This window comes from Melopsittacus undulatus, chromosome 2 (genome assembly GCF_012275295.1).
Source record: "Melopsittacus undulatus isolate bMelUnd1 chromosome 2, bMelUnd1.mat.Z, whole genome shotgun sequence".
Taxonomy (NCBI): Eukaryota; Metazoa; Chordata; class Aves; order Psittaciformes; family Psittaculidae; genus Melopsittacus; species Melopsittacus undulatus.
This window is the reverse complement of record NC_047528.1, coordinates 73,130,204-73,153,766: the sequence shown is the minus strand read 5'-3', so window position 1 is coordinate 73,153,766 and position 23,563 is coordinate 73,130,204. Positions and strand designations below refer to the sequence as shown.

Here is a 23,563-nt window from a genome sequence, read left to right as displayed (position 1 = left end):
AAGATTTCTGACATAAAAACATTATTTATTTGGTCTTTAAGGTATTTTAATGGGGTTACAATTCTGTTTCAGTCAGGAGTCTGCAGAGATCTACAGTATTGTTACACACAATCTCCTCTGCGTGTGCATGTGAAAGCACTATGTGAAATGGGTTAAGTCTTCAGACCCGCACATTTTAGAAGGCTCATCAGTTTCCCCCTCTCACACAAGGGGATATATATCACAGTTTCCACCACCTACATTGACATTTACCAGTGGAAAGCAGTTCTAAGAATAAATCCAATGTACCACCTGGTAAAAAGCTATGGTTAAACCCTGTAAGTACTTGTATACTTTTTCATCTTCAGTCATGTGAGTGCTCTCACTAAATTGGATGAGATCAGTCATGCTTAAAATTAACCATTTCGACAAGTGCATGCAGGACTGAAGAAAAAAAAACCCTAAAAACCAGTCATGACTCACAGGTTGTTACCATCTGAAGCATATTCCATTCCACAAAAAAAGCAACATTGCCCAATTTTGGTATTTACTTCACAAAACTGAATAGCATTGCCACAAGTAACCTTCTAAACAGACATACTCAAATTATAGAGGATTTCTTTTACCTACAAGGAAATGTCTATGCCCTTCCTAGTACTTCAAACATTGCCATGACAAAGTTTACTTGACAAAACATGGCAACACTTGTATTTTTGGCTTTCCATTATTCAGGCTTTACAGGCTAGATTTTTTAGATTTGTGAAGGAATAAATTATTAAAGCTGCTATAAGACAAAAACAAGTAAGTCACAAAATGTGTATTGAGGAAGTCCTGACAGTCGTACAAGACAAAAGTCTAAAACCATGAGACAACAATTTTCTCTTTGAAACCAGGGACAACACAGTACCAATTGGAGGAACTGAACACTCAAGTGGTTATTATTGTGTCACTAACAGCATGAATCAAATCACGATAAGGCAACCATGAAACAGGTGAGCTGGGCAGAAAATTAAGAAATCAAAGTGCTTTCTAGATGTAGACCCCATCAAAAAGAGCTCGCATGGGAAACATCCAAACACCTGGGTGATACTGCTAGAGTCATGGTGAAGGGAATGCAGATTCACACTGCTGTTAGTTAAGTGATTGCAGCAACAGTTGGGCAACCAGGGAAAATGGTCCTTCTCAGGGCTCTTCCAAGGTATAATTTGGTAAAAATATAAGATGAAATTGTGCAGTCCTCCTTTTATCGCGTCCATTCCTTCTATAAGTAGTGCAGGATCACATAACCGAAGGAGGAGGAGTACAGTGAAGCCTGGCCAGCCCCAGGTTTGCTCATGGAGGAGGCAGGTGGCATGCCTGAAGGGAGGGGAGCTCCATGCCAGCTGGCCTCCCCTGTGGAACTCCACTGCGCATGCATGTACAGAGTGGCTTATTCGGCAGTTCTACTAAACACTCCTTCACGGATGAATCCTGCTGGGATTGCTAGGCACTCCTTAAAACACAGGTTATCCACCCCAAGGGCTCCTGAGCCAGGCCTGCAGGTGCTATACAATTCACACGTGTTATGCTTGTGCTTATCTGGTTCCTGGCATCCTGTCGTGAGCCATCATAGCTCACCAGCAGCACCAAAGGACAGAAACAGAGACCGCAGCCTTGTGATGCCCTGTCACATATCCTGACACACATGGCTTGCTCCTCTCTTCATTACAAGACCTGGCTGGAAGCAGGGGCTGGCAGGCCATTCTACCTGGCACATATTTAAAACCAGCCATCCTGCTCAGAGCAGAAGAGTGGGCCTACAGCAGCACACTGACCCAGTTCTCAAGTTAATTTGCAAAATGGGAATTCAACAGCCCAGCCCTTCCACTGACTGCACTCACAGAGAAATGTTCAAGCCTTCAACTTTAAAGCTGTGTGCATCTGTTACAAATATCCACTCCCAAAGTGTGTATCCTGAGGATCTGCAGAGGTACATGCTGTTCCTGTTAATTCCAAGAAAAAAAGGTAGCGAGGGGCTATCAAACCTGCCTTCTTACAGCAATGGAATGCGCAAGCAGATACAGCCCTGGAAAGCCCTACTGCAGTTCCCTGCCCATTTCTAAAGTCTGGCTGAAAACACAGGCACTAGAAAAAAAACAACAAAAATCTGTTCTTGGTCAGTTAAGGACAAGGTCAATCTTTAGAAAGGAAGAATTATGGCTACTGGGCAGCAAAAGAGAAATCACTTATATTTGTTCTGCTGTAGCAAACACTAGTTCCAGAAGCAATGAAATCAAATTTATCAGCAAAATAGATTTTAATCCTACTCAACAGTGGTACTACACAAACGCACTGGTTTATTGAACAATATTTAACCACAACAGTGGATTAAATATGTACAATACTTGCTTAAAATCTGCAAAACTACATGCATTTTTCTGCTTGCTTTCTATACCAAGTATTTTGGTATCCATAAAACTAGAACTATCAAGTGACCAGACACAAGCAAGAGGCAGAACTTGTGGTCCTCCATCGGTATATTTTAACTGTACAGGAAACACAAATCCCTGATCTTCCCAAATCATCTCACAAATTGATATTCCCAAGTTTCACAAAGTACTCCTGTAGCCACAAGGAGCTACAAAGAGCACAGCTAGCTGTTCCACAAGTCACAGATAGATTCAGACTGGATCCCCTTGGTGAGTTACACAGTACCTGCTGCAGAAAGGTCACTGGTGGTCTTGTGCATGTTTCCACTCAGAACATGGCAAAAATTCAGTTGTCTCCCATCTGAACACTGTAACTGACTGTCAGATTTTTATTCCCAGATTTCTGCTCAGGTCTCTTGAGGCAATACTGAACACCCTTGGAGTCCTTGTGATGTTCATTAAACACTCTTGTTCTACTGTGCTTCAATTAAATGGTTGGCTGTCTTCGTGAAGTGCCATACAAATAAAAATTACCCTAACTTTCCATGTCCAGGTGTTTGTAGTTCAGGTATCACAACATTCACTTCCCTTATTAAGATTTTGCACAGTAAATTTCAGCACTCAAACAATGCTTCTGATGGGCAGTGTTTGCTTTCCCTCTCTTTCCCTCCTCAGTCCCTCAGGATATCTCAGCATTGCAAAACCAGCTTGGACTTCGGCCACATAAAGGCACCAAAATGAAATGCTATGGGAAGGAAAAGAAAACACATCCACTCGCATACATACGTGATGTGGCCAGAACAACTCCAGAGCTTTAAGGCTGGTTATCAGGTACTGGCAGTACATGCAGAGTTGGTCAAGTTAAACTGACAGTCCAGCTGCCTGTCATCAGCAGACCCTGAGGGTAAAGTCCCTCTCTTGCCCATCTGTTTCCACTGCCATTAACAGATGATTCAATCAGCCAACAGGACAATCCCACATAATTTCTTAGGGTGGGTCCCAAAGACCATATAATCCCACCCTTCCTTTAACATTCATAAAGCACAAATGTAAGTGTCACCTATGTATCACTTTTTAACAGTTTAATGTGTCTCATGAATTCAGAGTGAAAAATTATGCCAGACTTTCATGGATTTCTGGTACACACTTATGTCTAACCTATGCAAAGGAGGAGAGATTATATTTAATAATGAGAAGGCAGTTTAAGTTAGAAGTGTATGCAGAACAACTAAATTATACAGGATACTGTAACCACCTCAGTATCAACATGCACAGCAATTCTACACATGTGTATACGGACATGCACACATCTTTTCAAAACCAAGACATTCACATACAATCCCTGTAAGAAATACCATAAGCAGTTTCCTTTCCCTTTTCCTAAGAAAGGAATCCACTCAGGGAACAACTCAGAACTACACTGAAGAACTAGCACATAATTTAGATGTGTTGTTTTGACAAATCCACTTGAGAAAACAACACTAAGCCTCCCAAGTCCTCTTAATCTAAAACCAAAAGTACACTGCCGCACTTGTTCAACTGTCACTATATGCAAGCTCCTTAAACATCACTTTTGTTGTTGAGCCAGTTGCACAGTCCTAATTTGGTTTAGACCACAACTGTGCAACATTTCCAAAATATTCAGCAAAGCATGCATGCTGATAGCCAGCACACTTATGCAGAGTATTTAGCACTGCAAGCACTTTTATGTAGAGACCAATGTTATTTTCCCTATGCAAGTCAAGCATTAGTTTCTTTAAGAAACAGCGGGTAAAAATAATTTTGTGGATGCCAACTACCACTGCTGAACATCAGCCCCTTGAGAAACCTTTGCCACAGGCACAACAGTAATTATTGTGAATGAAATGTTTCTCACGATAGCAAAACTTTTTCACTTGATCTTGGCTGTAGGTGCATTAGACTTCTCAACCAAAACCAGCGTGCCCTACTGCTGCCCAGGCACAGTCAGTTATATCAATATTAGACCAGGATGTGGCATTACTGCATGAAGGAGCAACCCATAGGAAGGAATTCTACATGGACGCGCTTCTCAGCAGTGACAAGTAAAACCTGGTTTTTCTAGATTAACGCTACTGACATTAATAGGAAGCAACTTCTCTAATTTTAAGAATAATTTTGTTATAAAACAGTTCTTCCACATCATGATAGTTTTAAAATAAGTTTGCTTTCCACTTCAGGATGACTTGAGAAAAACAACACTAGGGGGGAAAAAAATTTCCAACACAAAATCTAGATCTTGGCTTCCCAAGCTAGCTCTCACAGATAGCAAGGATTAAAGCAAAGATTCTTTTAATCTTCAGGACTGGGTTGTTGAACTTCAGACTGTTTGTCTATTTTGTGCTTCGGGTTATCACACTGACACCCACAGGGAATAAAATGTTAAACCAATGCTATAGAGAAGCACCACAGTGCTAGACAAAGGACAGAGGGCAAGTCGACAAAAAGCTGCTACAATGACTTGCAGCTCAGTACTTGCATCTTATATGTCATTCAGTGAAAGGGAATTACGGGACTATCTTCAGTCTCCCCAGAGAACAGTAAGGGTGGGTCTAAATAAGACTGAAATAGTCTAAAAATTCTAAGATTGAAATAGTCTAAAAATTCTAAGGCAGCCATTTCAAGATTGCTGTAATTAATTAAAGTGCAGACTGCCTCTGAAAAGTGGTGGTCCTATTCAGCTGAAAATCTACTTCCCCAAGTAATTTTGCAGTCAGAACAGTTCCCTGATCCAATTCAATCCAGACCTGCAGGAGTGCTTATATAAAGACTAAACAACTGGTTTGCTTAAAGACAGGACTGTTTAAAGCACTCATAAAAATTCAGCCTAAGATTTAGGGCAAACAAAACAAAACAATACTGTTGTTCAAACCATAACTTCTGAAAGAAAGCATGCAACAAGACCTTTATAAAAACCTGCATCATTTGAACTTCCAACAGGAAAAGAAAAGCTATTTCAGCACAGAGACAGCAGTGCATGAGAACAAGCTGGCCAAGAATAAAATGAGACTGGGTGTTAAAAGGTTTCTGACCGTCAAAGGACTGATGTCCTAAGGCAACTTTCCAAGACAAAGAGCAAAGTTGAAAAACCACAGACAAAAACCCTGGCTAATGTAATTCAGTAAGTTTTAGGAAATTTTATCTAATATTCAGGCTTGTCAATGACCCAAAACACTCCTGCCCGTTTTGGGAGCTATGGAAATGTTCATGAGCTTAAGACAATTCCCCCCCTCCCCCCCCCCCAACAAGAGCCACTATTTCAGCCTCTTGGCTAGAAGAGCTAGGTTGCTTTTGCCCACTGCACATGTGCTAGGGAAACAAAAAGAGGAGAGATGAGAAAGGACTGATGAAAATCTATCAGCTCAGCACCAAACTGCATAGCAATGGGGCTCTACTGCCTACAGAGAATGGCTACAGATCCCCATCAGAAAATCGGTGCTTGATGAGCTGTACGAAAGGTCTCTAAAATCACATGCATGAAGTGCTCATGGATGACAAGAATGGCATAGCTATGTCTCTCTTGAGGATATTTCAGCATCAAATATTCTGTCATTTCCAAAAATGGATCAGAATTCACAGATTCTGAGCAAGTTACCACCAGGAAAATGAAAAGCACAAAGAAAGAGGAACTCTTTCCACTTGGTCTGAAGCTTTTCATAGTAATTAAGACTAGCTGTCTTGGCAGATTCTTCAATGTCTATAAAACTTCTCAACCCTGAAGTTCTCCCTTTCTGTGACAGAAACAGCTGATGTAACCTCTGCTAACAAAAGTGTTTTTACTGGAATAGCCAGTGCAAGTTGAAACTGCTGAATATCATGATTTATAATGGTTGTGAATGCATTTTATTAGCTTTAGTGCTACAAAAATTTTGGGAGAGCTTCTGTAAGTAGCTGTTGGTAGCTATTGAGGATATAAACTGCCACCTGCGAAAGTGATTCAGGCTCCCATAATTCCTTCTGTCAAAAATGCCTTCTTAAACCAAAGGTGAAAAGCATGCTTTTGTGACAGTCCTCATTAAGACATCCTCAAACAGTGGTTATATTTATAGACTGGATCATCATACCTGTCAAACACCAATTCTCAGCACTTCTGGTTTGTGACTTTTTTTTTTAATCTATTTTTAAGTATTCTAACAGAGACACCCAAAATCCTCACATGAAAGACTGGTTGGTGTAACCTGATAAAAGAAATTCATTAGAAGGTTCTGATTTATAAGAGTAGGAAATAAATGCAAAAATTTTCTTGTTCAAATTTCCTGGTTTGAGGTTTTCTTTAGAAGTTACAAGATTTAATCTACTTTAACATTTATTCACTTTTGTCAAAATTATTTTATGAAACTTATACTTAATTCAAGCTAGTAAAAAAAGCGTGAACCTGGAAGTCGTAAGTCAAAATGACAAAACAAAAAGTTTCCATGACAGAAATGTGTTCTGTTTTGATAAACTGTTTCAGTTTTTCCCCTTCACTAGTAACTGACTGAAAGTAGTCCTTAGTGAAACCACGTAAGAAATACTTCAGACCTCAAATATTTTCACTAAGTGGGGAAAATGCTTTTTCAAATGCTTCCCATGTAACTCACTCCTCACAACACAACCGGCCTGCACAGAAAACACATTAAAAAGCATTGCCTATGCCTGTAAACCAAAGGCAGGGAAGCAGGAAGGGCTGGACAGCCCCTTTCAGGCACTTCACTTCAGGAGGACAGAAAGAGACAGAGTCCCAACTCACCACATCGCAACAGTATTCACAGAGTATAATGCCCCAATTTTTGCTCTCAATAATGGGCTACCTCTCCCCACATCTTCTTCCATAAAAGGTCTGTGTTTGAGGAGGAGGTAACACCATACAATATGCACATTAATAGCACTGAATGAAAGTCATTATCTTGCCAAGCCTTGGCAAATTTAGCTGCCCAGTAACTTATAGCCCAGAACATATTTCCAGCTGAACAACACAATCTTACCTTTTTACTACAAGCTTCAGTGTCTTGTGTGAACCTTTCACCAGACAGATTGCTTCTTGTCGGAAGCCAGAGAGGCCCACATCATTGATGCCAACAATTTCATCCCCAGCCAGTAACTTGTCCACAGCTGCAGCTTTGCTCCCATCTTCAATCTGAAGAGAAAGCATATTAAACAGTAGAATTATTGAGGTTGCATAGTGCCGCCTTTAAAATAAGTTAATGAGCTTTCAGTATTGGTTTCACACAAGAATTAAAACAATAATTAACTGTGTAAAGTAATTTAAAAAGAAGGCTCAGAGGACACCTTATAATAGTCTTCCAGTACCTAAAGGTGGCCTACAAGAAATCTGGAGAAAGACTTTTTACAAGAGCATGTAGGGCCAGAACACGGTAGAATGATTTAGGTTAGATGTTAGAAATAAATTCTTCACTATGAGGGTGGTGAGGCACTGGCACAGGTTGCCCAGAGAAGCTATGGCTACCTCATCCTTGGCAGTGTTCAAGGCCAGGTTGGACAGGGCTTTGAGCAACCTGGTCTAGTGGGGGGTGTCCCTGCCTATGGCAGGGGGTTGGAACTAGATGCTCTTTAAGGTCCCTTCCAACCCTAACTTGTCCATGATTCTGATTCAAAAATGGTGTAAGGAAAGAGTAATGATACAGACAGAATTAGAACAGGAAAGAAATGGAAGAGAGGAAGTATCCTGAGAAAGCAAGAAAACTTGATGGAAATTTGGGAATCAAAAGCATCTGTGATCTCAAGCTGCGTTCAATACTGTATAGGTAATCATGCTTGCAAACAGAGTTTTGGGCAAGCATCTTGAAATCTTGTTTTCTAGAGAAGGTAACCAATAGTATTAACCATATAGATAGCCATCTCTAGAAATCTGGCATGCAATGAAACCCTCAAATTCTTCTTAACAAGCTGGTCTAGAAAATAAAGTTATTTTTCATCAGGCAGTAAGTGCCATCTTCTGAGGCACCAAAGTCTATCAACAACAACATAAATCCGGAGGAAACTTAACTGCATGAATTCTGAAGCTCATAGTACAAGTTTCAGGAACACTCCAGGAACAAAAGTATAACTCAAATAACGTAATAAAAAAGCAGTATTTCTTGATGAAAGTACATTAGGATGATCTCATACACCACAGCAATCTCACTACAAGCAGATAAGAGCTCTCTTTATGCAAGTTCAGGATAAATGTTCTTAAAAATCTTCAGGTCTGTAAATCTAAGCCACAAAGAATATTATGAAAAATGCTTAGCCTTATATCCCATTCTAAAAAGTTCGTTATTAATACTAATCAAGCAACTTTATTTCTAGAACTTATCTTAATAAAAACACAGATAATTAAAGACAGAGCAAGTTTCTACATCATTATATATCTAGTTCTCAAGCTATGACCTGCCCTCTGACCTGTTTGCATACCATCTGAACATCAAGAATTTACGAGAATACCGAATTATCGCTGCCAATCTTCAGGAAAGTTGAAAACATGGGAGCAGCATTGGAAATGGCTTATATGCAAGGAAAGATTTCAATTCAGGGATGTCAAGAGCAGATGCCATTCAAGGAACTTTTAAGTCAAAGCTGAAAAAGGAAACAGGCAACCTGAGGCTCATGCATCTCAAGCTTCTTAAGAGACTATTGCGTGTCTTTCAAGTGTTCAGATGCATTTCTGGGTTATTTAGTAAACTGTTTGGAGGTCTGAAAGCCCAATAGTTTAGAAAAGCAGTGCAAAAACATAATGAAAGTCACAGTTGAATCACTAGAACTGTACGGAGGAGGTCAACTGGGGTAGAGGGGTAGGAATATCTTTTAGGAGGACACATTTTACACTCCAAAACGTAGATGCCAACCAGTTGTGGCACTTACACTTCAGGCAAGGCACCAACCTAATAATAAAGGGTGAGAAGCCGCTGTGCCCTACCACCTAGGCCTGAAGACAAAACCAGGATCTTTTTTTTTGTCTTAAAAAAACCACCAAACCAGTCTCCTAGGGTTTCAAGGAATGTTCATTGTTCTCAGTAAGCATGTTTGTTTTTTCTTCAGGCTGGCAATGCACTGACAGCAGGGAGTATTCCATTACCCCCTCTGAGTTTTAATTTCAGCAGGGAGACTACACATTCCACACAGCACAAGCTTTCCAAGAGACTCTGGCTGTCCAAAGCAACATTAAAAAAATGGAAATATATTTACAAAATCAAAACCTAAGCATAAAGCTGAAGCTGTTCTCATTAAACTCAACTGGCTTTCTTTAACACCTTGCCTCCATATCAGCTGCAGCCAAGGAGAATAAAAACTACACATCTATTCACAGTAAGAGTTTCCCTGAGCTGAACAAACCTAAACATAAACCTTTCGTACTCAGATCCCAGAATGGCTGTACAAATGTGATTCCACTTGGCAATGCACATTTAAGTGGAAATGGGAAAGTTTAGCTAGACAGGAAAAATACAATTTCTTCAGTTACACTAGAAGTACTTATGTCATGACTGAAAAAAGGCATTAGGATTTGCACACATGTAAGAAAGACAGCCAAAAATCCATGAGGAAAAGACCTCTTCAAAAACATGCTTCCTCTGCTCAAACTTGGACAGTCTGTTCCAGCTTCTCTCTCAGGTTTTCTCTTTTCCTGTTTACTAGTTTTACCATTTATTGTTTTTAGTTCTTCACCCCTTGAGAAACTTGCCATCTCATCAGACCTCCACTGGAAGGAAAAAACCAAAACACCAAAACCCATAAATATTTTAGAACTAGCAAATACACTTCAAAATTTCACAACTATTTTACACATTTCAACCAAAAACGTATTTCACACACCCATCTACAGAGTCAGCTATGCTGTGTTCAGGATTTAAGCCCTAGTTTTAAGCCTATATTATTTATATAAATAGCAGGCATTTCTTTCTGAATTTCAGGTGCCCTTAAAAACTAGGTAAATAGCTGAAAATGAAGCCTTGAAAATGGAGAGGGTTATTTTAAGATGAAGTCTTTCAAGAACAGTCATTAAGAAGAGATCTGCTTTAGTCGCTGTCAGCAGGCCGATGTGACTGGACATAACCCTGAACAACCCCTCTGGATCAGTCTGTAGTAGCTGCAGGAACTGAACGCCCATAAAGTATACATCTTAACATTTTCATAGCAGGAATCAGAAGGCACATAAAATAAAAACTATCAACAACACATTTTCTTATAAATAGTGGACATAAGCTTTTCAAAAGACAGGTATACTTAACACTGCCTACCATGGATAAGCAAAGAGTTCTCAAACCACAATTCCAATATGTATTAAAAAATCATACCCCTTTTGCTATGAGAGTAAACACCACGACTTCCTACCCTTAGCAGGCATGTTGATATTGCTACCAAGAAAATGTGTTTTCAAAAGGAGATGAAAAGGATGTTTGTTGATGAAAAGCATCTGTTTAGACAGTCTCCAACTCTCACCCTGCTGTCCCCGATGACCCCCCATGGCCAAGAGCAAAGGCAAACTTTGGGATTCTTATATCAGAGAGGACTGGAGCCGCAGACTTCTGCTGCCACAATGGTATCTACATTAATCGTCATGTCTTTCAAAATTTATTTTTGCTTATAAAATATATCCACAAAACAGGAAGAGACACATACAAGATTCAGATGTAGATAACAGGATAAAAAAGTATGTGATTTTAAAAACAACACATATGTAACTCTGGTATGTGAAATTCATCCTGTGAAAAGGAGAGAACTTTGAAATGGAGGAAGAGCTGAACCATGGAGAAAAGCCCAGCAGCTAAATACACAAACACATTCAAAGGATGCTTACAAGTCTGTATGCCCAGCATTGGTAACACACCAGGAAAGGAAACTAATGGCCTATACCTGCAGCTTTAAAATGCTGCAGTGTTGATGGTGAGCACCATTTCTAGAATGTGACCCCTTCACTCTTGTGTTTATCAGGTCTGACACTTTACTTAAAATACCCACATTCCTCTATAGGCACCTGTATAAACAAGCAGGAGACAGGTTGGGGAAATGCCCTGTCACAGGCGAGATCTAGTTTTGTTTACAATGACGACAGTTTCTTGTCCCTGCTCTCTTTGGACAGCTTTGGAGACAAACACAGGAAAAAACAGCGCCATTTATCAGCATTTTGTTATCAGCCATGAAACTATTTTATCATAATTCACTTCTTGTACAGCCAAAAAATAATTCTGGCTGTTTCTTATGAGCACCTATTACAAATTTATTCAAAACACTAGCAATCTGAGATCCTCAGAACAAGTAAAATGCAGGAAGTGTTAATTATCGTGATTTGCACAAAGTTACAGCAAAGGAGGAATACCTTTACACTTCAAGCCTGGCATTTGCATAACTTTGAGGAGCCAAGCACAAGCCACAGAAACTCTGAACAGGCAAGAAAGCCACCTTGGCCACCTGCCCTTTCAAAGTGTTCCCCATCACTCTGTGCCAACAGCGAGCTGTCAGTCTGGCAGGAGCCCTGCCTTCTGTCAACAGCTGGTTCTTAAAAATCAATCTTTTTAAAGGGTAGAGTTTAGCAGGAAGACGGCCTCTTCTAATTGCTCCTTGTTGTATTTAAACATTGGGATGCATGACAAGCAATATTTTTGGTGTTGTTTTGGGGTTTTGTTTTAAAGAAAGCATCATATTTTGAAAAGGTACCTCTTGGTACAGTCCTTCAAGTATTTATTCGACTTTTATAATTGTGTCCATTCTATTGTTTTGATTAAAGGCTTGCAGTCACTTCCACTAGGCCTTTTTTGTGGAGGATTTATTTCAGCTATAAAAATTTGACTTGAGGCTGAAAGCTAACTGCAGAATTCCTCAAACCAAAGTGTTTAGCAAGTATGGCAAAACACCCATCATTTTCCTTTTTAAAAATTAGTACATATACGTAAACTGATTAATACTTTATTTCAACTTGCATTCAAAACAGTACCTACCATTCGCCTGTGAGAAGACCTTTCTGATCATAAATCAGTTACTATTTCTAAGAGGATACTGTTGTTTTATCTTAGACTATTTATATCACAGGGCCATTAAGAGGTCAGGAAATTAAGGACCAATTGAAGGATTTGAAGTTAGAAATTTAACAAATCTTCTCCTCCAGAAACCAATGATAATTTCCAGCTGAAAATTATCAGGAAGAGAGACTTCATGTAGATTTGTAGGTTTTTAAAAATAAACATCTGTCATTCTGTTTTAAGTTGTTTTTCAAAGTGAATCCATTGTTTCAGCCACAGAAGCTGGAAATATTTCATCCCCACTGAACACTTGTACTAGAATTAAAAAACAGCAACAAACAACAAAAACCAACCAACCAAAAAAACCCCAAACACACCACCTCAATGCTTTGAAAGCATAGATATAATGCATCAGGAAAAGGAAGGTGGTACTGCTTAGTGTCAGGCGTGGATTTCTGCTACTAGTACCTAAGCTTTGACAGAACATTTTACAGCTTCTAAATAAAATTTTATTTTTCCAACACTGTCAGATTTACCACAGTAGCATTCAGAAGCATATCCAGAGCTTTTCAGCCTGCATAACCCACATCATCAGGCCTGTGTACCTGCTGATCACCTCCAGAGTAACTGAACAGCTACAAACTGTAGTCTTGGGGCTCTTTCTGTGCAAGAACTCTCCAGAGCAGCGCAAGTGAGTTACAGAAGCTTCCTAGCCCTTACAGTCTTGACAACCCCAGGCCAGCATCCAGGCAAGAGTAAAACAAAAATGGACCCTAGAGTTAAGAGTAAGGCCAAGACAAGAGTGGAAGAGGGAGCCATTGCAAGCAGAGGCTGTGGAGGAAACTTGCTGCTGTGGTCCTGATCCCGGGGAACCCCACTCCCTCCTTCATACCAGTGTAACATATTCAAAGCATAGCTCAAGTTTTGATTTCTTTCCTAGCACCTCATCAACATCTAGGTATTTTCCTGCTGCTTCTACTTAGCATAGCATTTCTCCAGACAAGCTGTACATGTCTTACTCAAGGGTTACTGAGAAATAACTTCCATTTACTTTTACCCAAGAGTTTGGGTTTGCATTTTACAGCAGCTAATGGCATTCAAACCCAGAAGAACCCATCTTGCACTGCTTTTAAATAAGCCTTCCTATCTTTTTTCCAAAATGACAAAATAACCTGTATATGAAAGTAGCACATACCTGTGCTATGAAAAAGCAAAAAAAAATAAAAAATAGCGAGAAGGCCAAAAGAGAACTTCTTTCTCCATGTGCAGTTTACTTATTTTAACACACCTCCTACCAGAGAAGTTTGCTGAAAGGGTTAGCTTATTCGTGTTTGGTTGTGCAAGTTTACTTATGGATGATTATATACATAGGCTGTTTATATACGTAATCTATGCGGTTAACATTAAGTATTTTTATAGGTCTATATTTTTGTACTTTCAACTGCTATGAACCACGATAAGAATGGTTATAAAATGAATGGTTATGCATAGAAACTCACATTTTATCTTTTCAAACTGATAAGAGGAACAGACTTCCAAAAGGAAAAATACGACCTGACAACATAATCTTTACAATCATAAGGTTCAAGGCTTTTTACTTTGCAACTACCTTACACTTTCAACAAGGTTGGCTTATCTTTCTGCCTTCCCGTCCATCCCATGAAAATAATGTCACAGTTTGCCAATGTGCCCTTGACAATAACATACTGAATGCAATCCAACAGCCTGTAAAAGCTCTGCTCCACTAGGGAAAGGGTAGGACTTACTGACAAACTAAAGAAAAAAAAAAACCAGGAGCATGTCTGTCATGTAAATACAGCTGTGCATTAATTAGAAAAGTCAAGTTTCACCAGCTTATAGTTTGTTTGTGAAGAATTCCGTCATGCCTCCAAAACAGACATTGAAAGACTAAGTAGATAGCAATAGAATACTTACTGAAAATAAATTTCACCTATTTCATTCAGTCAATCATCTATGTCTATGTCTATAGACTGCTGAGGCTCCCAGAAAAAAGCAACACTTCCAGACACAGGTAGCACTGATTAAGAACCAGCAACAGGGGCTTTATTGCCTGTTGATTTCAAAAAGCACTGTGATGGGTCTGCCAAAACCCACAGGAATTTTAGAAATGGCATCAGGCTTCCGTTTGAAATACTTTCCCTTGACCAGCCCATCTTTAACATGATACGACAAACTCATACCATCATTGAGTTATAGTGAAGCCTGCCATTTGGGACCTTCCATTCTGTCATAGCAGAGATGCTTGTTTTCAGGCAGTAAGAAAATATAACATTCCCCAACAATTTATGTAAGAATATCCTTATCAACTCCTGAAAACTTGATTATAACACAAAAATAAAAGTAATTTTAAATAGTTACTGCTGCAGTATTCATTTGAGAGCTCACTGCTACACAGTCGAGCAAGCAGAACATAACATAACATTACATGTCTAAACAACAATCCAGCAGACCTAGCATTAATGTTCCCATAATAATGGATGGCAATTTCTTCAACAAGATTTCCCCTTTGCAGTATTACTCAAAGAGAAAAGAATCACTAAGGTGCTGAATTTTAAAACACATCTTATTTGTTCATTCCCTTACCCATTCCTCTGAGGGAAAAAAAGAAAATGAAAAGGAAAAAACTCCAAAACACACTACCCAAAAAAACCCCCACTTCCAAAGAGGGATCAAGCTCCTCCTAAAATTTGAGAGGTTTAAAATTTGACATCAGACTTAGTTCTTCACATTAACTATTGCTCCCTGTTCAGAATTGATATTCAGACTCACAAAGCATCCAAATTACAGACCAAAGCCTGCCTTTGCCACCATCTTCCTCAACAACGCAATATTTAAAGCAAAGTTCAAACAAGACTTCTCTCCTCCCCTACCCCGGTGATAAAACAGGCAACAAACCCTAAAGCTGTCTTAATTCATCATTATATAAATTATACAACCCCCTTTACTGTAAGTATGCAGTACTTCAAACTGAATAGATGGAGCTACCTCTCACTACTCTAGCAACCTCATGTTTCTGCTGTATGCTCTGTGTGTCATTTCAATTCCCCTTTCTTAAAGCAATAAAAACTCAGAAGCTAGAGAGATGACCCTCAAGAAAACAAAAATGCTTATTGTTACAAAAACCAAGGTCTGGGTAACCTTGCCCTTAGTTCTTCCTCTGTTCTTGTTTATTAGTGTCCCAGCAAAGGAAGACAGTCTCACCCAGTCCACTTTCTCCCAGAATTCAAAAGGATGAAGAAAGCAAATGCTAAATACAGCATTAAATATATTTTTCTAGGGCAGGAACTGCAATACATTTGCTTCTAAAACTATCAAACAAGGTTCACAAAGCAAGCTGCAGAAAGGCATGGCAGTTTCTGCCCAAACTGTTCTACCTTGTCAGCTTGCAGGATCTGAGCTGACTGGGATGGTCAGACATCAGGGATCTCCCTTACAGAGACAGACTGCTAATACAATGTAAATCTCTCATGATGCTTCAGTAATAAAAGCATGTCAATAAAAAGTCTACTGAATGTTTTTTATGCAGTTTATTGACAATATTAAATAGTACTCATCTACCTTCCCCAGACACATACTCATCTGAGCAGGGCATGAAACAGTCAGCTAGAATTAAGCACCAACATCTTAAGCCTGTTCTGAGTAACAAACCTGAACAGAGCAAATTCCAATTTTTGAGAGAGGGTCTAGTCTATAGCTATTTATACCCATAGGCATTATTCACATTATGGTATCCTGCTCTTTTCCCCCTAACTGTCAGTACTCTGTTGCCCCTGCTTAATAATTCGATTAAGCATAGATAAAATTTTCTTAAAATAAAAATTAAAATTCCTTTTTTCTAAACAGATCTGGGTTTTCAAAATTTCAGGTCCTTCATATTGTGCAGTTTTTCTATACACTATTCCTTACAACTCCATTACTTAATGTCATCACAGCACATTAGAAGAATTCACTTCCTCATGAAAAATTTACCATAGGAATTAGATACGCAAGCATTTTTGGCATCTCTGTGTCTTGCCACCATTTCTCTACTTCAAATGCCTAATTCTTCCTAGGATTGATGAGAGATAATTAAGTAAATAAGATAATTATGCTGGGTCATGTAATTCATACTCACATGACAAAGGTTACCTTTTTCTTAAGAAATTACAGGATCGTGCTGTGACTTAGCAACTAATGCACTAAAATCACCTGGATTAAAATAATGGAAATTTACACAAAACATACAGATAGGAGCTTCAAAAAGCTGCATAGACTTAGTAGTAAATGGTGATATAGCACAGGAGAATTCTTATACCCTGAAATTAGAGTGAGCTTACTACTCTAAATGGACATTTTCCAAATTGGCAGCTCATTTTCAAAAGCTTTATTGTATAATACATGTTGCTGACATAATTAGCTCTAACAGCAGGCACATCACTCCAAGGCTTAAAACAAAAGCTTTAAAGAAATATCAAAACATTACACACACAATTAACTGCTTTCCCTGACTAAGAAAGCATATATTTAATCATGACAAAACTACTCAGTTTGACAAACATCTGTATTTGTTTGGCAGAAGTGTCATATGTGCAGATGCACTTACTAAAAAGACACATCCTGTTCAGGCAGCACAAGTCACAGCTCCACCAGGCAGCACTTGCTCAAGTATGAGTGGAATTTCAGGGATGAATGTTTGCACAATAATTCTTGCACAACAGGAGAAAATTTGTTATTGTATTTATATTTTCCCACATTGGTGGAGAGGCCACTGCCCTGTTGTGCAGGTCAACATAGGTATGGCTTATGTCTCCCACTGCTGCCTATGCTGGTGAACATGAACACTTCTCAGAAACATGTATTCCAGCAGTATGCAACCACACTAATGAAAAATTCATGTCTTAGCACATCAGTTTAGGATGTCAGCATTGCCAGAAGGTTGACTGTTCTGAACACTGTACTGCACAGGAGATTCTGAACTTGCACATCTTGATAACTGAAAGGCCATTAAAGACTGCTTGCACTGATGTTCTGAAATGAATCTGTAGCACGGTTAAGGAAACTGAGTATTTTGTGGAACCCACAAGATACTGTCTGTATTATTTATGAACACCATGAGGCAGCTGTTTTCCTTTGAGACAAGACAGGTCTTAAAAGGCTGATGTTGAAGTATGCAAGAGCTGGGAACAAAGCAGTATTTTAGTTCACTGTTTGATAGTCCTGACAATTTCCCACAGGCATATTCTTATGACCATCTTCAGAGAAAAGCAGTCTGGTCTTTTGGAGAGCCTTCCTGCTGTAGGCAATACTTACATTCAAAACTTGCCTTTCATTCTCAAGCCTGTCACCACAACCTGCCTTCCCCCAAAAGCATATTCTGAGCAGAGACCTGATTCTTCAAACGGAGAAGCGATGTGCAAAGGATTACCTAGACAAAAAGCCTGAATCTTATTTTATGTGTAAGACCTATGCATGTAGGCTGAGATTCACTCACAAAGAAGGAGTATTTTTGGAAACACCAACTTGGAGGTTGAAATTTCAAAGCAAATCTTAAACTCCTCCTGCAAAGATCGTAAGGTCACAAAGTATAACCGGACTTAGCTACGTGGCGAGTTCAACAACAACCTCCAAAATCACTAAAAATGACAAAGAAACAGTTTATTCTTCTGAATGATATTCAGATACTTAGACTGCATATTACATTATAACAGCTACATGCTGGAAAATTTTGTCTGTATTATATTTAAATACTCTCTAAATTTAGTAATTTTTTTATTCTAAATTTTAGGCAAGCCTTTTATTAAGATTTTATTTATGATGGTAAAAAAGTTGAAGGTTTGACTAAGCCAGCAACTGGAAAGCCTTATGCTTTCCAAATGAAATAGGCAACATCGTTTATTTTGGGGTGAGAAGCTGAATAGTCTTCTATGGTGTAACTTGACGTTTTGTGATTCAGGAAACCATAGTATCTGGTGAAGATTCTGTTATACATCTAAGACTATGATCATCATTATATCAGCTGCATCACAAACTCGTGAGGATGAAATTTTTTTTTATTTTTTTTTCTAAATAAAAGCTGCATTTAGAGGCATGTAATTCCAGTAACACTTTTGTTTCTGAAGATGCCTTCCACCTTTGCTTCATGCCTGCCATCATTCTTAATCACCGACTGTGCAGGCTTAGGCTTCACTGGTACACAGCTACCTACAGGGCTGTACCCCATCACTTCCAGAAACTAGGGGAACATCTTGCATTCTTAGGTAAGTACATCATCCTACTGGTTGTCTATCATTTCCCAGCTGAATCTTAAAACCTATAGCCCAAGCTTAGTTCAGGCTGTGCATTAGTCTATTCAATCTTTCCAACAAGGCAGTTTAATGCCTTTTAATACAAAAGTCTGTTTCTCAAAATAGCCTCAAGATTTGTCTGAATGAATTCACTTTTACCAATCAGTAAATCCTTCCTGGAATTCCTCAGAGTTGCATGAAGAATAAGTGGGTGCACTTTAAGATGCTGAAAGAGTGTTAATCGCCACGTGGCTCTGTCTCTCAGTAGTCAGGCTGAGGAGTAGGCTGCAGCTGAATAGCTTGGGGTTTTAGGCGACGGAGTATCTCCCATTCTTTAAATGCTAATGGAAACAGATTTTGATCTCAGCTTACTAGGAAGGGGCTTTGGAAAGGATGTTGTTGTAGCCAAACATCTGACATATGTGGCATATTCACAGAGAAGAGTAATTGCAGGTTTCTCTCTGCTTCCCTAAGTATTTATGCATTTTACGTTTCTCATTATAGACATAAACACCAGGAGCTGAAATCTGTACCTCAGACTGCCCACTCAACCTCTCCCCAAAACCCATCCTAGTCATGTTCTCCAAAAGAGAAGGAAAAAAATAAAAGGAGAGAAAAAAAAAATAAAATCACATTATCTTTGTATTCTCAACCCAGCCCTACCAGTCTGGGGCTGCTTCTGCACTGCAGTTGAGGAGCGTAACTGAGTGCTGGGACATTGTGAACTGGTGGTTAGGGCCTCCCAGCTGTAGGAGGTGTGAGTTTGAACTACCCCCAAGCAGAGGAAGAAACGTCTTCCATTTTCTAGACAACCATCCCAACATTTGGATAGAACATAAAAGACAAGCAAACACCACTTCTGCTGCTGCTTAGTTTGCCTTTGTTTTAAAAGAAGAGTAATTAGTAATCTCCAACTCAGAAACATTAAGGAAAAAAGAAAGGGGTGGGGAGGGAACAAACAAGAGTTCACCCTAGGCTTGTGGTTTGCAAATCTGCTTTGCTACAGCAGTCCCGACTCTCCTCTTTGAAGAGGGGAAATCAGGTTATTTCTCTGTTCAGATGTTCATGGTGGGATACTTCTTTAAGTAGTTTCTTGCTTAACCTCTCTTAACAGGGAGGTTTCTGGATTACCTATTTCAAGCACTTAATTACTACAAACTGTATATGGATTTTGAGAGCTAAACATCAGACACTGTGATGACCAATCTGTAAGCCTCCAGAGTTTTTTGTTTGGCCCAGCTATGAACCTGAAGACTGGTTAATTAATTTTTTAAGTATTTGCCATTTTAGCTCTTGAAGATAAACCTTGCTATTTTTGCCAAGAACTGTAACTCTCCTTTGAACAAGTAAAGCAAATGGTATACCTAAAAGTAGGTTTGGAGCTTTTGCTTGTTTAATATTAAAAGGGTGTGTTATTACTGCAGATCAAAGTTGAAAGCTACTGAAAATAAGAATGATTGCAAGCCTCTTGCTAAAGACACCAGTACAAACTCACTGGTTTTTTGTATTGGACAGTTATCCCTATGCTTCCTGTGTTGTTAGTTTCTCTACCACAAGAATAGCTAAAGACTATGAGAAGCCTCAGTTCAGATGTCTTAGTTCCTCTCATTTATGTACATCTGGTGTTTCAGAAACATAGGTCTGTACCTTCCAATGAACCTTGGCGAGAGAAAAACGCCACACAGACACACCAGAAAGACATGCGGCTATGTGAATCTGGAGGACAGTTGTACTGGTGTTCTTGGGTTTTGTTCTTGTCTCTAGACGTGCAGATGTGCCTTCTGAGAGTACATCCCAAAACTCTCAGCTTCCTCCCAGTAAGCTGAATACTCCTCACTTGTAGGGAACTATGGAGAAAAACACATTTGTTCTTTCCAAGATACAGAGAGAGAGAGGCTAGCAGTAGTACATTCAAGTTGGTCTGGATCAGTACCACACAGCAGATATTAGCAGTATTGTGCCAATGTGGGCTGTGGTTGATGCCTCTTTTTGAGCCACTCTAAGGGAAGAACTGCAGCTTTTTAAACTGGGGGGTTTCCACAGTATGAGTAAGACTGAAGTGCAGGAAGTTAGATAACTGTGCAATAAAAGACCTAAAATCCCCATTTCATTATTTGAGGAAAGCTGCAGGGACTCCTGCTGTGTTCACATACTTTATTTTCCGAGCTGTATGAAGTAACTGCAAGACAAAAAATTTCATGAAGATTTCTCAAGTGCATGGATATTACTAGTTAAAGCAAGTATAGCATACCTACTAGACAGTACCTCCTACTTCTTTTATTTTCTAAGCCACTAGTTTAATGCTTCTGTGCAGAAAACGCAGAATTTTTTTTACTCTGAAATATTAGCTAGTTACATGAAGCAGAGAAACTGGCTGGCTACATAGAGGGTTTCAGAGCTACAACAGATCTGCAACAGTTATCAGTCATATGTTTTTCCTTGTCTGGCCATCATCCAGTTTAAGTTTACAAACAAAATCTGACTGCATTTTTCAAGTGGTCATCCAAACCACAAGATTTTGTCTTTTATCCATCATTCGCTCATTACAAATACCAATTCCTCTCTTCTCCCTCCTTTCCCAGTTATCTACTATAGTTGTTACTTGTATTTCAAGACTCTTTCAAAATCTGAATTAACATTCTGAAAACATTATCTTTTTAGTACACACCCTTTGAATTCTTCACTGCTTTCCTGTTTGTGTTTTAGAACTCCTTTTGTACAGTGGTTCTTCCATGAAGTTTAAAGGCTGTGATCCAGAGAAATATCCATATACTGTTTCTGGAATACTGCTGTACCTCATTTCATATTGGGAGTATTATATTACGCATTTATCAGTGAGGCACAAAATGCAAAAGTACAGGCCTCTCAATTCGTTTCATTAACACAAGTGATTGAAGCACTTCTGGGGTCCAACACACAGCTATGTTTGTATAGTAACTTACTAGGAATAATAAAAAAAAGAAGTATTCATTCTGCTTCAAAAGTTCACCCTCTCAATCCTACTTGGCATAGCCATTACAGTGTGGATTGCATTAAAGGCTACTAGTTTTCCTCATTCATTACTTCACTGTAAACAAATCTCCAGAGGAACAGAGGCAGCATAAACTCTATTAGACATGCAAAGTTCTCTGCAATGATCTTCTAATGATACAGGACCAGACAGTCTGCTGCCACAGAGCCAGCAATATCATCTAACATTAGAACTATAGCTGCCTATCTCAGTGTCAATTTTCCAAGAAGTTAGCACAAGACAATGAATAAACTGGTAAATTGGTATACTTAATGATGCAATGATTTACTCACTAAAATAGCTTAAAGCTGTAAAAATGAAATTTTAAAAAGTCTCCTACAAAGAGGAAATTTAGAGTTCAAAGCTTAATAAAAACATTGCCTACTTTACACTAAACCAAATGTGCATTTTCAGGATTCTTACAGCCAGCCTGTCAAATGCAAACAAGGAAAAACTGGCAGAGTTCAAGAATTGTGCAACTTTAAAAAAATGGCCTTGCGATAAGGAACACAAGCCTCCTTCTCCTGATAGTGTTATTAATTGGTAATGCTGTTCCTCTGGGCTGGCATTAGGTTGCACCTCTGCCTTTCATTCTTCTCTTTGTGAAAGGAAAACATTTTTTTCCTCCAGGATGATAATCTAGATTAGGAGGCAATACAAGAAGCTTGTTAATTATACATATGCACAAGGAGCACAACAGTTGCTCTGCTTGTCAAGAGGGTTTAAAATATAAGAAGCACAAAAAACCCACTCATTTAGAAAACAGAGTCTTCAATCACAAGATGACAAGCAGAAAAGTGCAGCTCATTTACTGATTAAAAAACTCCTACGTAAGATTTATCAGCACATACGCAAATCCTGAGCAGAAGAAAAATAACACGAAAAGTGACATTTTAATCCACTTCCCGGATATTTTCAGAACAGTGCACGATACATTAAGGAGCACCTTTAAAGCAACTCCATTTTGCAATATAAAACATTATTTTAAGAACACAGTGGAAGAAGTTATTTTAACTCCAAAACCCCAATAGTTAGCTTCCTTTCAGAGCAGCATCGTCCTTAGCCTATAAGGATAATCAGGTTTTTCAAAAGTAACAGCTATTACCCTAACTAACAAAAAAAAGGGGGGGAGGGGTGGGAAATGGGGAAAATAACACAAATTAAGTTAAAAATGCCCTCACAGAAATTCATTTGTGACAGGTCTGCTTTTATGCTGCCCTGTTACTGAAGGGGGGAAAATAAAGGTAATTCCATCAGCTGGTGTACAACTCTTTAAAGCAACCTCCCGGCACAGGACCAGACACCAAAGTCGAACTGGTTAGAGGGTGAGAGGGCCTTTGCTGGCATCGTTGCACACCCACCTCCTCTCCCAGAGCTCCTGCCCACCAGTCCAAGGGCACTGTCAGGAGAACTGGCTCCAAGTGTCCCTGGGATTCCACAGGCGCATGGGAGCAGAAAGATCCACACGATGCTTTTGTAAGCTGTGCTCCTATTTGTCCAAACATGGTGCTGTACAGAAGGTCCCAAACATGGCCTTGTGCCTCCTTGAAGGCACTCTCACAACCATCCCACCCCATCCATACCCATTACGAAACACTCGGGCTCTAATTCCAGCAAATTACAGCAGAGAAAAACATTAAGAAGGAAGTTTACCCTTTCACCCTAAAATAAAGACCTTTCCCTTTGCTTTCAAGCATAACGATTTTATGCTGGAGCATTATCCTCCAGTGTACCTTTATACATCTCAAGTATAAATTCCATTGAAATATTTACACTACTGCAATATTAATAGGGTTGAAATACTTACACATTTGCCAAAGCTTATCAAATATGCAGCTTGTATTTGGGAAAAAAGGTACAACTCATAAAATCTGATCTAAGGTTTCTCCCATTTTGTGGCTGACAAATTTACAATGGCTTGTATTGTTTGCA

The 23,563-nt window shown here is 39.1% G+C and overlaps 1 protein-coding gene across 3 annotated transcripts in view; it reads right to left on the bottom strand.

Moving 5' to 3' along the window:
• Positions 1-23,563, bottom strand: part of SHROOM2 (shroom family member 2) — a 127,928-nt gene that overhangs the window by 69,620 nt on the left and 34,745 nt on the right. For all 3 annotated transcript variants that reach the window (XM_034059938.1, XM_034059939.1, XM_034059940.1), the window contains exon 2: positions 7,370-7,521. In XM_034059938.1, the coding sequence (XP_033915829.1) occupies positions 7,370-7,521 (152 nt within the window). The remainder of the gene's footprint in view (positions 1-7,369; positions 7,522-23,563) is intronic.